Here is a 15941-nt window from a genome sequence, read left to right as displayed (position 1 = left end):
AACAAGTTCCATCATTGCTATCTGTAGAGAGCTGGTGTGGCTATATTCACTGACAGTATTACTTCGAAACATGTTCTGTTTTTTTCTACTATGTTTTTGATGTTTTTTCCCTTTCCTGGGAACCCTAGTGAAGCTGGCAGCTCACTGGATTGGTTTTCTTTTTCTTCCTCTTTGGCTCCATTATTTACACAAATTATTGGGTTGCAGATGAAAGATTTTGTTGTTCATCCTATTTGTTTTGGCAGTAGTCAAAGTTTACTCGTTGATGATGCTCTCCATGTGGTCCTGCATTGATCATCTCTCTCTACCCACAGTACCTGCAGGACCTATCTTATACTTACCTAAGCACTTTGGAGACTTTCAGACAGAGAAGTGCTACCCATCCTACTGTACATGTCAGAAACAAAGAATGAATAAAGCTATCTGTTAATGGAGAAATCCTTCCAATCTCCTAGCCACCCTAGTCAGGAATGCTACGGGGTCAGGACTCCGCAGCATGCCATGTAATTTACCAGTCATTCTGCTTAGATGCAGCCTAAACGATTTTCTGTAGATCACAATGAGAGGCAGAACAGAGAATTTAACTCAGTGATTCAAATTCTGTTCTACTCTAATCTGTAATGCTGTTTCTGAGGGGGAAAAGCAGGAGACCAGATAACTGAAAATGTATAGAGAAGAAATGCCAGTGTGACTTAACTTGTGGACCAGGTCTGAATTTGATTAAATACTTTGACAGAATGAACATATTTGATGTTTTAAAAACAAATGTAGGAAATAATAAATGTGAATCTATGGTAGATGAACAGGAACTAGTAATTTATTCTGCAGTAAATAGAGGACAGTAAAATTAGGCCACAAAAGAAAATAAATAGATAGGAGAAAGTCATATGCCATTTTTAGATTGGAATATGTTACTACACACTTAATAAGCATTACTGTTGCGTTCAGGGCATCACAGAACACAGAGATGCCATTTCTTGGCTTCACAGTCCTTGCAATCTCAGATGATACAGATCTAAGATACAACAGATTAGCTTACAGCAAATTGGTCCTGGAACACTTGAAATAGTTTTCAAAGTGCTTTTCTTTCAGGAAGATTCTTGCATATCTAGACTGGTCTCAGAACTACCACTTAGTTAGATGATTATTTAAACAAGTAATCCACTGACTACAAAGAGATTTTTCATATGAATAGGGATTTTAACACCGGATCCTGAAAATACAGAAACAGGTAACAACACACTTGGCACAAAAGCTTTTAGTTAAAAAAGGACAACTTCATTATATTCTGTGTTATGGACTCAGAAGTGTTTGCACTACTACTAAGCCAAATTAATACTGACAGAAGAGCCCCACTGCTGGCACTGTTATAAATGGAGAGGTTTTATAAGCACTGTGAATTACAGCTAGATTGTACTTACAAAGCATACATAGTACTAAGCAACTGGAGACCTCTATCTTCAGTCACTGAGAGTAGTAATAATTCCTTATCAAACATTTAGTTTAATGCTTCTTAAACAGCATGCTATATGATGGGCATTTTTATATTCCCTTTTTTTTCTTTGGTGTTTCCTTACAATGACTACAGGATTTTCAGGATTTCGGAGCTGTCTGGGAGAAAAAGAAAAAAACCAACTAACCCTCTCTCCATATTTCCTAAGAATCCTCATTATAGCTTTCAAACATGCATTCTTATCAACTATAGCTCTTTATTTGTTTAAAAACTATCCAGATCTGCATGACATCCATTTTAATTCTCCATAGTGGCAGAGGTAGGAATACAGTGCTGGAGGAAGTCCGGACTTTAATTTATTTATACATATATATTTTTTAATTATTGCACTGTGCCCTTCTAGACATTGTTAAAAAATACAGCAAGAAAAATATACTGCAGAACATGGCGGGTAAGTCTTTCCTCTTCTAGACAGGCTAACATGGACACAGTTATAGGGGTTAAGTTACTACCATGGTCATTACTTTTTAAAGCCACTGTAGTGCTCAAATAGCTGTGTGAAATCAGAACTCTGCTTACCCCTGAGAATTGACGGTTTCACTTGCTTTCTGGAGCAACTGTGATAAAACAGTGAAAAGTTTCAACCGCATCTGGGGATCTTTGGTTGGTTGAAGACAAGTCTTAAGAATGAGAATAAAGTTATTTAGAGCCTCACCTATGACATGACCTAGAAAATAAACACATAACACTTATTTCAGAGTGCTAACAAGTTCTATTTGGATGTTTAATATGTGAGTGCATTAAAATTTGTAATATGGCTGGTATTAAAAATAGTACTTAACTTTTCACTCTTGCATGGCAGCTGTTGATGTATCTGTGTTACATCGTATTAGGCAGTGTACAAATGCCCAAGCTCCATGGGCCCAGGTACCCACACTCTCAGCATGGTGCTCCCTGAAGACAGGTTTACTCCCCATCTCATTTAGTCAGCTTGGTATCGCTGTGTTATGTAGCATGGACATATCAATGACATCTGCTAGTTGACGGGACCAGCAGTACAAGATGACATTTTGGGTGGACTAATTTGTTGGGGGGGATTAACACTGTACCTCTGAAAGCTTGAGGCTATGCACAAAGCTTACCACTCCAAATAGCAGCATTAAATATGCTTTTTAATTCTTTCAAGTTTTTCCACATGTAGCATTCAAGGAAAGATGTTCATGACTCCCAGAGGCATGGGAAAGGGCATGTTGGAAAGGGTCAGCCTCCAAGCTTGGGTAATAGAATTACTGCAGCAGTATGCTTTCTCCATGTTTAAATAATGCTTATTTGTATTTTACAGGAAAAAAAAATCTAAAATACAGTGAATTTTAGTAGCTATTTGAAATAAAAATATTTTCCAAATTTATTCTCTAGTCTGTTAACCTTTTCACATCCTATGACAGATTGTTTTCACCACTAAACAATAAAAAACAACAACAAAAAAAACCCCATAGCTGTTATCCCAACATTTAAAGAAATTATCTTCCCAAAACAGAAGGAAGTTTGTGTCTTTCTCCTTGATAATGATTAACATCTGCATGGTTTTAAAGAGGAAAAATACATATAGACTATACACATGCTTTAATTCTGCAAGCTTCTTGCTGCAGAATGCTCCTTCTGCTCTATGTTTACAAAATACTACTTTCCTCTAGGAGTTTCTTCAGCTTTGCATCTTTGTGATGCACATTCCATTCAACTCCAGTCATTCTGAAAATCCTGCCAGAAGGAGACACAACACTGGCATTTCTAATGACAAGAATATTCTTCACACATGGAATGGACAGATTGAAGTATTTAAGATTCCAAACCAAGTTCAATAGTATTTAATAATATCAGGAAATTTAATGTTTAAAATAATAATACACCACTCCTCCCCCCCCCCCCCCAAATCTTCACTGTCTAGACTGAAGCAATACAGGGTGTTGAACTGCAGTTTGCTGTATTTCTTTGCCAACAAATAGGTCTTTACTCTCACAGCATTTATTCAAAATACATTGCTTCATGTGAATTCTAAGACATTTGAAAGATACTACTATTATACCAAACTGATAACAGCAAATTCAACAGATGGAAAATAAACAAAACAAACTACATTGCTAATTTCAGCTTAAGCATACGTTCCTAAAAAGCAGTAAAAACTGAGAAAAAACTGAAATGAGTAAAACTGATTGATTAAAAACAACATTATGTGTGGGAATGAAAAGAAAGGAAACAAAAGAAAATAGCTCTAGGAGCTGCTCTGTCAGACAGAAAACAGACAATAGCATATTACCAGTGCTGGGTGCAAGCCAAAATGTTTGCCCAGACATTTGATGATTTATTCAGCATTAAGGAAAACAGAGACAACTGTCTAGAAGTCCCTCAGTCATGGAACCGGGAGCACAAATGTACAGAGAAGTTGGCCTTCAGATCTTGCACTGAAAAAAACTTTGTGTTCTTTCCACAGATGGAAAAAAGAAAAATTACTTATGCTGGTTGCTGCACAAACCAGCAAGGGGGTGCTTCATATAGGTTTGTTGAGGCTTTTGTTGAGTTTTAAGGATTAAATGCAGAAGGTACAGTCCCTTAAAGTATACCTGTCCACGTTTACTTGCAGTAGCAAACATACTACTTCACCTGTAACCAAAGTAGCTGCCAACATCCCCTTTTTAGGTAACAGAAAGGAAAAAAACAAATAAACAGGACTTTTAATTTTAATCATCTTAAAATGGGTGTCTAAGTGAAAAAGAACTGCCTGTCACTGCGTCCCTTGCCTGTAGATCTGAGAGCTGCGTCAGAGTAACATTCACTGTACTGATTTGAAGCTAGGTGAAATGCATGTCAAAGTGTTGCACTCATCTATACGCAGCAATGTGTTGAAGAACACAAGCAAGGAAATGTATGGATAGTCTCTTTTGTAAGACTAGTGAATAGATGGGAAAAATAGGTACATTTTGCACACATAAGCTACGTCGGTTCATCTCTCCACAATCCTTAGCTATTACATTTACCTGAAAGCATACTTCTGCGTAAGTGCTTTTAGTATGCTCCTTGCAGTCAAAGAGCCTTTTGGAATCTGAACCGCTTCAAAATTTTCTAGGGACAAAGAAGATGAGATTTCCACTGTCTACTCCACCCTCGTTAGAATCATAGAATCATAGACTAGTTAGGGTTGGAAAGGACCTCAAGATCATCCAGTTCCAACCCCCCTGCCATGGGCAGGAACACCTCACACTAAACCATCTCACCCAAGGCTTCATCCAACCTGGCCTTGGTTAGACTCCCTCCGAGTACTGCGTTCAGCAGTTGCAGCCCCCAGCGTAAGAAGGACATGGACCTTTTTGGAGTGACTCCAGAGGAGGCCACGAAGATGCTCCAAGGCCTGGAGCACCTCTGTTACAGAGCCAGAGGTTGGCTTGTTATGGAGAGAGAGCTGAGCTTGTTCAGCCTGGAGAAGAGAAGGTTTTGGGGGAGACATTAGAGCAGCTTCCAATGCCTAAAGGTGTTGACAGAAAAGCTGGAGAGGGGCTTTTGACAAGTGCAGACAGTGACAGGACAAGGGAGAATGGTTCTAAACTGACAGAGAATAGGTTTAGAATCGATATAAGGAAGAAGTTCTTTGCCCAGAGAAGCCGTGGCTGCCCCATCCCTGGCAGTGTTCAAGGCCAGGCTGGATGGGGCTTGGAGCAACCTCGTCTATTGCAAGGTGTCCCTGCCTGTGGCAGGACGTTGGAACTGGATGATCTAACCCAAACCAGTCTGTGATTCTATGATTTTTAGTTTTGCTTTTCACTGCATTCCTGTGAAGTTTCTGAATATTGCACTATTTGTTATAAAATGCAATGTGTCTGCAGGCAATGGAAGTTATTATTTTTTTAAGAACTACAAAAAATGCCATACCTGAATGAGTTGCGATGACATCTAACTGTAATATTTCTGGAGAATAGCATGTCCAGCTATCACATGATACTGAAACCCATTCCATAAGCTGAATTATATGCTGTTGGTAGAGAGAAAGAAAACTATCCAATTGTTGCACTTCGGCTAATGAAGACATTGTTTCTTCCACCTGTTAAAACAGATATAGGACACTTGATCTTAACTGAAACAATGATTAAAAAAAATCTTTAAACCTTGTAATTATACTATAAGAACAGAAAGGACACAAGAAGATTTCTATAGTTTAGACTCGGACAATTAAGACTGATATTTAATGTCTGCCTATACTACATCCATTAACTTTAAATAAAAGTGAAACATTTGCCCTGATTTCAAAATGAAATCACAGGGAACACAGGAACATAACAGCAAAATGAAAGACTCTCCAATCCATGTAAAAATCTATGCAAACCCTAACCACGTCATAAAAAGCTCTTAGTAGTTTTAAAGACGTGTTTCTCCCTAAGTTAAGAATGTTTTAAAACATTGAGAGGGAATTTCTCACAATCCCATCTAACAGGTTATGGCAACTTCCAGAACCTATTGTTGCTGCAGCTCAGAGAAGACATGGTATTTGCCCTCCCTCCCCTTTTTCTCCCACCCCCCAATTTTAATTATTCTGGATGCTTTCTCAACAGTACCAGGTTAATTTTGAAATTCTCAACTGCTTAGAAGTACCAAAATTTGCTGTTAGATTTGAAATCCTTTCTTCATATTTACATTTAAACTATCCCATGAGACAGGCAAATAAAACATGCACAAATAAAACATGTAGAAAGAACTACTAAATGAATTCCAGATATGACCATGCTTGGCAAGGAAGCGTATAGATTTTCATAATCAGAGTAGCAGATGTATTTCAACACAAAGGAAAATTTGCTTTTAGAATTCCAGAAGACTCCTCCCAGAGGTACAGAACTTCTTTAGAGAAGAGATTAAAAGCATTCTGAAAGCGGCGTCTATAGTCTTAATGATTTCAGTGGACAGAGAATCAAGAATGAGGAGCAAGACACTGTTAGAAACCCCACTGAGAAATAATATACGCTGTCAGCATGGCCAGTTCTAGCAGGGAGAGATGCAGCACAGCACTGTGAATGACATCATTTGACTTTAAGTGGTTCAGTAGAACTACAACTTGTAGTCATATTCTTAATATTTTTAAGATTAACTGCATAAGTTAGCTGAAACATGTCTGGGACCTTTAGAATTTTACAGATTAATCATTTGCCAGACAAAGATGTTATTATGGAAGTACCAGATGTGGAGAAAATAAATGAGATTTCTAGGAAAAAAAGAGAACAAAACAGTTTTTGCTAAGGACAAAGATTACTTCTAAAGCAGGTTTGCCTGCCTCAAGCACAAGATTTCTCCTTTCTTGGAAGCACTCTGCCAGCCAGCCAAAACAACCTGTATGTAAAATATCCATTTATCTGTAAATTAACTGGAACATTTAACAGAATGTGTCAAGACAGAAACAGTTCCCCATTATTAATCCCTCCACAATCTGCAAGTTTTTTTCCACTGAACAAGAGGGACAAAATAATGCATTGTTCACAGGGGATTCAAACTAAACTCTTTAAATACTTTCAAGAATGCATTAAAAACCAAAAAAAGAATAAATTAAATATGCCAATAGACTGATGCATATCTTCTCATTAAGAAGTGTCTCAGAGTTTTAAAAAAATAGCAAGGGTGATTTTCTTTCCTATATTTGAAAGTTAGCAAGTTTAATGACACATTATTTTCATGCTAATAATGGCTGAAAGAAGAGCCGAGATAACACAGGTCACTGGCAGTGAAACAAAATCTTATCTTTAGGTCACCAGTTAAAGCACTGACAAGCCCAATACATGTTTAACAGACTCTTTAACAACTGATATGTCTTCAGTCTATTTGGGGCTGTAAACCACACTCATGATGATACCAAAGAGCTCAGTTGGTGGTCTCCATCTTTTTCCTTAGCCCTAAGCAACCAGAAACACTGATGGACACAAAGCAAAAGGGACAAAAATCAAGCAAGACCATTGAGTGTTCGCAGTCAGGTCACAACAGTTGTGGCCTCTGCTATTTGTGATCTGCTGTCCCCTTGCAGTAAAGCCTGAATTGAAGTTCTACAATGCAAGTTATTGAATAATTTATGTTTACACTCAGAATCTTTTGGTGCTGAACACAGACTCCATTTCTGAACAACACATTTATACTTGTAAAGCCAGCTGAAATACATTTGTCTGCTATGGTCTTAAGCTATTTTAACAGGGACTTCTTGCTTACTGCGAGTTGTACAGCTCACTTTGAAGTTTTAAAACAGTCAGTAACTGGGGAAAAAAGAAAATAAAAAATTCAAGCCATGTTTGTCTCTGTGACAAATCTGAAACACTGCAATTATGTATTCTCGTTGCCAGGTTTTCTATCTGTCTAGCTGAAAGAAAAGCTAATGAGAAAAAGGATTCTCATCCAAAGTACTGTCAACTTTAAAAATCATCTGCAACTGCAGGAACATCTTAAACCTTTAATAATCTTGGGAGATTAACTTTTCTGTATGTGAAAATCAAGATTTATCTCCACGAAACTGCTTTCTTTGTAGGAGTATGAATTTTTAAGGTTTTAAATGGACATTGCTGACTTTATAGACCACTGTGGGGCTAAACAGACAAGATACTGCAAAACATACCAGATCCATGTGTCCAAAGCTTGCTTGGACAGATCGTTTGTTTAAAACAAAACAAAACTAACCCCCCAGAAATCCCACCCTCGCACTGGCTCTCCACAAGACAGATCTTCATGCTGTACCTCTTTGACCTCCAAAGTCTTTTTCAATACTTGTTTTAAGCTTTGTTCTATTTTACTTCTTTCAGAATAGTTTTCTAAGCGTTATGCCTTCATGGAGGCAGCCTGTCAGCTACGGGGCCATAAATACTGATGCTACACAGGCCTTTGGAATACCATGCCTGGGAGCAAGAGAAAAGGAAGTAGAAAAGCCATCGCATTTAAGGCACACGTTTGAAAAAAAGACAACTTGTATAGGTCACAATTACACTACATGAGGATTGCCTGCTGATTTATTTCATATTTAGCTTGGGGAAGAAAGAGGAAGAGAGAAAATAAGGGGGTGAGATAATGGTTAGCCAAAAAAGCTCATCTATTACCAGGGCATCTACAGATGTCCTTGATTTTAAAGCATTCCTGCAACATTTAAACTTTTGGTTCTGGTGGTGAGGTAAAAAGGTCAACTACTGTTAAAACAGGCTGATCTTTGTCTAAAGATAAAAAAAAAAAGATTATGAAACTATCACTTTTTTAAGACTAGTAGTGCTCTTGATCTGTAGGTGAATTGTTCTTTAAAAGTCAGAAGATAAATTTGATTTTTTTTCTAGCCACTTGTGTGCTCCTGTATATAACCTAACTTTAACTATAATCCAGTGATTTACAGCCACCTAAAAAGCAACAACAGTTCAACCAGCACCAACAGCATGCCCACGGATATGCAGAATCCACGGACAAGCATAAACACTTGAACATCTTTACCTAGACCATGGCCCAGTGATTAATATCCACCCAAGTAAAGTGTTCTTCTAGCCCACTGAGCTTCCCATGCTCTAGTTATGTACTTCCAGCCATCCTTATGTAGGAGCTAAAATCTGCCTTAGAAACATCAGTGTATGTTCTAGCCTTATATTGTTTGCAAGATGAAATAGTGCATTCAGCTCTTCTGGCACTACAGCTGCCCTAGACTTTAACCTCAACTTTTGTCCTACCCTAAGCTTAGCACCACCGTTTCTTCCAGTCCCATGAAAGAAATAACCTGTAAGACCCTCATCTCTGTTGCAGCTAATCTCAGTTACAGCTCTGTGGATTGCAGGATCCAACATTAAGCTGAGATCTTCAGACTGCTGCCTGGAAATAGATGCAGCACCTAGTAACTACGAACTGTGAGCTGACAAAGCAGAAACATCAGTATTTTGACTGATAAATGATAACGCCCTTCAGCCTTCACAGTGACTACTAAATAGTAACTAACCACCAGACAGTGCCATAAGGATCGATCTCTGCAGAACAGTTTTAGGACTAAACACAGAATCTAAGTATCTCCTCATGCTTCTTCCATTGTAACATTTGACTAATTTGAAGTTGTATGTATATCCAAATGTTTATTATGTTTCTATATAATTTTTGAAACAGATTGCTACACACACATGTATATGTACAGATGAAAAGCAATCCCCAAACAAAACTAGTAGTATTGTACAGATTCTTAGCTCTTACAAGTAAGATTTTAAGGATTTATTCTTCTGGAGTTGCCTTAGCCTGTTTTTAAGACTAAACCCAAAGTAATTTCAGCTATGGAAAAAGAGAAGGAGACAGACAGAGGGCACAGTCAAGGTTATGCAACACCAAATAATTTCAAACTCTATGAATCTTTGTGGATGAACTCTTAGTTAAGAATTTCTGCAGTTTAAACCTAAGAGCAAGACAAATAATTATGGCTCTGTTTAGACAAACTGTCTTATCAATATTGAAAAATCAGAAACACAGCAAAATATTAAACCAGCTCATAGTTTACCTTTTCTTTAAGGTGCTGAGAACATGGTATTGCCATTATTGTCACCAAAACTTTCATGAGCTGCAAGCTAATTTCTTTGCAGTCTTCCTGGCATACTTCAATCAATGCTTGTACACAACAAAGTAACTGCTCCATATAAAAGACCTATTTTTTAATAAAAGCATTAATTCGTTATGTTTTGTTAGAAAATATAACAGCCTGTTTAAGGAAGAGATACGAGAAATAACAGTAATAAAATCTGTGCACTGTATAAGCCCCTAAATTAGTAACATATTGATAATTTCATGTTCTTTTGATTACCTATATTCTACTTTTTTTAGAATACAATATAATCTTCCTCCCACACTGTTTGCTTGTACTTTACAAAATAAATGGCCCTGCTCTTAATCACACAATTATTCCATTGTGAATAAAAACATCAAAGCACTTTGGAACACTTACTGACAGTACTTACTCATTCTGAAGTGCAATTTGTTAATTAATAAGGTATTTGTTACAACTCTTTCAAACATTTTTCCATGTTTGGCTATTTGAATGGAACAATAATGGTTAACTACATAAACCAAGAAAACCTGGGCATGTGCTTTTATCTCAAGCAATCTATCTCATTTGATGCAATATAATTCAGGTTATCTTGATCTGAGTGATACCAGTGAAGTCAATATTGTTGTCAGCTTGCAATAACTTCTATGATAAAGTACATTAGACATGCCATGAAACTGTCAAGATTGCATTCAATGAACAGAAGGGGCTATTGTTACAAATTTACTTCTAAAAATAAATCAAGTCTAGGAATAGGTTAGCTATAAATGTTATTAATCTCATGGACATGGTCAATCCTTAGCTAAACAGTGTCTATGCAGCACTTGCTGTCTAAAATAGTGAAAGATTGTTTTTCCAAGACCAAAGGCCAGAACAATTCCACCAAATGCTTCAGCTGCAAATGAATGTCTACTGTATCTAATGCCAAATGGAAATGGTAAGCTTAACACTCCATGGCAATTTTGCAGATATACGTCAGGGAATTGTTATTTGTACAATCAGGTTATAGTGCTTCCAGTTATACGAGTTCCTAATCATCAGAGGCTTCATGGAGATTAAAGTTAATTCCTGCACCATGGCACATACTCCATTAGGGAAGAAACCTAATGAGGGAAGAACTTCAAACATGTATCTTACATTGGCTCAAAAAGACAATTACGCTGGATTCAGTCTACACACATGACTAACTGTTTTAAAAGGAAGTCTGCATCTGACATGAAATCAAGAGTTTTCTGAAGGCCCAGCACTAGACCTTTTTTGGTCATCTTAAAAGCAGAAGCCTAACAAGCTTTTGCTGGAATGAAGCTGTGATTTCATTTGTGGAGGAAATTTCAGCGATTCTTCTTATGCATCTCTAACTGAACAATGGACTGTGAAAAGTTTTTGGTAATTTTTACTGATGAGGATTGAAATACGTGGTCTTGTTTGGGTTGTGAACACAGGACATTTCAAAACACAGGTTAAATTCTGCCTCTGGATCAGCCAAGGTAGTCCTCTATTAGTACAGTGCATACTGAACAGTTTCTTCTCTCCCCACCATGCCTTTTCATTTTCCTCCCACCATATGAAGCCTTTTGACAACAGTTCTCAAATCTCGAACCCACATCTGCTGAGAGGATGCACTGCTAGTGAGTTTCTGGGAATAGCAGATTTGATCAAGAGATTCCAACATGGCCCAGGGAGGGCAGGGAAGCTCCTATTTTGTCTCAGACATACATCCACTGCTATATCCTGAGATAGGGTGGGGTAGGTGTGCAAAGGAGGGATGGAATAGGAACATTTAGGGAGAACGAGAAAAAATACGTTAGAAAACCATCAGTCTGAAACTGAAGTCTGTTGTGCATTTCCCAGTTATCCTTACCTCTTCAGATCGCTGACAAACTCCATCTTGTGACAACATGTTCCCAAGATCAGTCAAATGAGGCTGTAAGACTTCTTTTGGGCTGCCTCGAATCACTGCAGTTAGAACCATTATACAAGATGGCTTAGGTGTCTTCTCAAAGGCTGATGTGATTAATCTCAATGACACCTTAGGGCTGACAAACGTTCCAATCAATTCTGCTGCTTTCACACACTGAAAAAAGAACAAGAATAACTTGAAGATTTTCCTAAAAACATAAAGACCACTCAACGTATCATGGGCTTCTTAACATTCCAGCTGCTATTTTAAATGCTCCAGCAGTTGTCTTGTAGGCCTTTTCCACTTGCTCAGTAATGATTATATGCATGAAGAAATCTTCTTGACTCGTTCAGTACACAAATAAGACATGCAAGCACTCTTCTCAGCATCAGACAAACTTCCAGGAGAAAGTAATGCACAGAAATGAAGTGTACACCTTTTAATGTAATGAAGTGTCTAGTTTAGGATAACCAGATGTTGCATATTTAATGGTTTAGCATTTTGTCCTCCAAATGATGTTCTGAACTATGCTCATAATGCATCTACCACTCATCTATTAAAGCAGCAACAATAACACCCTGACAGAATGATTTTTTTTGTTAGTGCCCTATATTTTGACACTGATATCACAGTTTTGGTTTAGCGTGAAGTCACTGCCATGGGGGAACTGCCCACTGCTTTCAGTCTCTTACTTCTTTAACTGAAAAGGCTTAAATAAGTATATATTCCTCATGACACTCAGTGCCCTTTGATCCCATCTCTACCTTGCAGATGTAACAGTATGTTGTATTCTACATGAAATACCATCACACCAGAGCTCACTGCCTGACTGATGCCCAGTATTTACAGTCAGGTGCATGAATAAAGAAAGATATAGTCAACTACTGCGCCACTACCTGTGTAACAGGAACATTTCTTTCTAGCCCATTTATTAAATGGTTAGCTCATTTCCCTGAACATGAAAGCTTATTTCCCTTTGTAGATAATTTCTAGTCTAGCAATTTAGCAATCGATTTTTAATTGCATCTAATTAACATTTGAATCATCCTGGTTTTTCAGTCTTGATAGAAGCATGTAGCTATGAATTCTATAATTTATATCTGCACTATATATAGCTGTTTATTTTCACAGAGGTGAAGACTTGAAACAGTTATAGTCTATGTAGATGTGAACTCATCTTCCTCTGTATTTTCCACAGAGAATGGAAAAGACTCTTAGTGCTTTGAAAACTAGAAGAGGAAAATAAAATTAAACAATTCAAAACCATTAACTGATACAATATGAATTTATACATTTGTAGTCATCAAATTATCTGCTTATTTTAACACTGGGGGGGAAACAAAAGAAAAACAAAAAGATAAAGAGACCATCTAGTCTTTTACACATCTCATTTGGTGTTATTATGCTGGAGAAAGATACGCACATTTTCCAAGTTGGTAGCTGCTCTGAAATGGGTTCTACAGTGACAAATGACAGAGAAGATAGTCACAGTACCCTGTGAAGCAGCATCACTAAGCAGATAAATGGAACTCAGAAACAAAAATTGCTGAATCTTAAATTCTGGCATAAGACAGAGTAAAATTAAATACAGAAACCATCTGCTAATTGGGAACAAATCTCTTAGAAGCACCTGCAAGATTAGTGGTAGAATTCTAAGCAAGAGACAAGTATGGTCAAATAAGGGCAAGGAAAAACTATGTGCTGCTTGAACACGTATGTTTGAATTTATAGCAACAAGCACTAGATATAAAATTTGACCAGGACAGCAAGGCTATGTGGATTTATTCTTCTAATTATTTTTATATGCCTTTTATACAAGTACTAAAGAACCTGAGAAACTGTATACTCATAGTGACATATTTCTTACTTGTCTTGAGACACTGATTTCCTAAGGCCCATATACCCCCTTCTGAAACAGCAAGATGACTTCTGACAGTATTCCAGGTTAACTTCTCTCTACTACTGATCAGTGTGTAGCTGGCTTAGTTTACAAGCTCAATCTCATTGGAAGGCAATGTGGACAGAGGCCAGACACTGATTCTGAGAAGTGAGGTGGAAGGGGTGGAATAGCTAGAAGGGGATAACTGAGTAAGAACTGGGGTGAAGGAGAGAAACAATTCAAGAAAAATTAAAGAAGAGAGACACCAATTAGTACTAAGTCTAAAGGCAACAAGAAATTGCAGGGGAAAAAGGAAGAAAAATTATTATTTCAGAAATGGATTTCATGGTCTATATAGCTCAACTGATAGCAGGAACCTAAAGAAAAGCTTTGATTTAGGAAATAACTTTTTCTGACATTAGTTACTACTTGTATCCAGTAAGCAGAATACATTCTTTCAATTTCCTAAAGCTGTATGATTTTTTTTGTTATACCTGTGTTCTTCTCCTTGTGTAGAAATATGAACAGAAAATTTTACCTTAAAATTCTAAAATCATATGGATCACCTGTCTGTCCTTTGCTAAATCTATCTAATGCCCTCAACTACATCTGTTTTATTGATTTAGTGTTGATCGAAGTGTTGAAAGCATCAATTGTTAGAAAAAACTGATCCTAATTATTCTTCACAAAAAAAAAAAAAACCCTCCCCCCCAAAAAAAGCAGAGCATTTTACAAGCAGTAAGTGACATATTCAAATACTGACTATGGGTATCACATGGAATAAACACAGCTTAATATTTGGTTGGGATTATGGTTGGATTATGCAGCAGGGGGAGATAACTGAAATTAACATAAAAGGGCATGACCTGCATGGGTTTTTTAAATTTGTTGCCCCAAGGTTTTTATTCTTTAATCTACTGCTTATCATTTTTAGAGAGATCACTGTCAATTCTTCATGGGGCTGGCATATAAACTAATTGGTATTTAAATAACTTTACTACTGGTCTCCATACCAGTGACACAAGAATACATTTATCTTAGCATAGTAAGTAAGTAAAATGTTCACAAAATTTTAACATTTTTAAAATCCTGATTCTGATCTTTCAGTCAGGGGCAATTTTCAGTGACCTAAAGTAAGGTCAACCCACAGAAAATGGACTCAGGAATAAAGAATAGGGTCGTTATTCAGTGTACAATAGATACTTGAGCAGATTAAACTTACATTTTTAACCACATTGCTTTCTTCATCCAAGCATGCTTGGTACAAAGTTCTAAGCAGTAGCTCCATGTGCTGTGTTATGTGATCCTCTGCATGTAGCAATAATGTATACAGAAGCTGGGATGCTTTTATTCTTGTGCTTTCAACCCAGTCTGTAATGTCATGACAGAGACCAGGAAGAATTTTGGAGAGGTTTCTTGAGACAAGCTCCCGACAACCTAGTCCTGGTCGAGTCACTAGAATAAAGCAAACAAAAAATTCCAAATGCTGATGATGAATTTACCTGCAAAAGTTGCACTTCTTTATTATATAGTGCTGAATTTAAACTCCATACAGCTCTCTGAAAATTTTTGTATTTATTACTGGATGATGATTTAAAACGTTTAGAGAAGCGGAAGAGAAAGAGAACTTATATGAATAGGGCACATTACCCACTTTGGAAACCACAGCTTAATAATTTCCTTCAAATTTTAGTAACACAAATCCCATTAAAAAAATAAACTGAAACACACAGAGATAAAACAGAAGAAAGATGTTTGCATGCAAATGTTGTGGTGTTACTGAGTTAAATACAATTTGGAGGGGGAAAGGTAGAAGTCACAAATAGTACAAGAGAGACTGTAGTAAAATGAAGAATGTCAGTTGTGCCCTCTAAAGGGAAGGTTAAAAATGTATTTAGCAAGTTAAAAGTAGAAAGGGTACTATGGCTTGTACAAGTGCTGTGGGATCAGGCCAACCAAACTGATAGCATTTTAAAAATTGCAGCTATTATGCAATAATTTCCCACATTGGCCCCTGTAACTACAAATGCTAAAATGAAAACAGACTAAAGTGAATGGTCTGAAGAATATAAAAGGCTTATGAAATGCCTATGCAATACTTAAAATAGGGGGAAACAATATTCAAGCATCAGGACACGAACTGCTG

At 37.1% G+C, this 15941-nt stretch overlaps 1 protein-coding gene across 1 annotated transcript in view; it reads right to left on the bottom strand.

Moving 5' to 3' along the window:
- DNAAF5 (dynein axonemal assembly factor 5) overlaps window positions 1-15941 on the bottom strand; it is a 29110-nt gene that overhangs the window by 8049 nt on the left and 5120 nt on the right. Inside the window, exons 5-9 of the mRNA XM_065684428.1 lie at window positions 15018-15250; window positions 11878-12090; window positions 9975-10118; window positions 5375-5543; window positions 2033-2180 (exon numbers count right to left, since the gene is read on the bottom strand). Coding sequence (XP_065540500.1) covers window positions 2033-2180; window positions 5375-5543; window positions 9975-10118; window positions 11878-12090; window positions 15018-15250 — 907 coding nt within the window. The remainder of the gene's footprint in view (window positions 1-2032; window positions 2181-5374; window positions 5544-9974; window positions 10119-11877; window positions 12091-15017; window positions 15251-15941) is intronic.

The sequence above is a fragment of the Lathamus discolor genome, chromosome 6, assembly GCF_037157495.1.
Source record: "Lathamus discolor isolate bLatDis1 chromosome 6, bLatDis1.hap1, whole genome shotgun sequence".
Classification (NCBI taxonomy): domain Eukaryota; kingdom Metazoa; phylum Chordata; class Aves; order Psittaciformes; family Psittacidae; genus Lathamus; species Lathamus discolor.
Note: the sequence above shows the minus strand (reverse complement) of the source record. Positions and strands in the feature narration are given on the sequence as shown.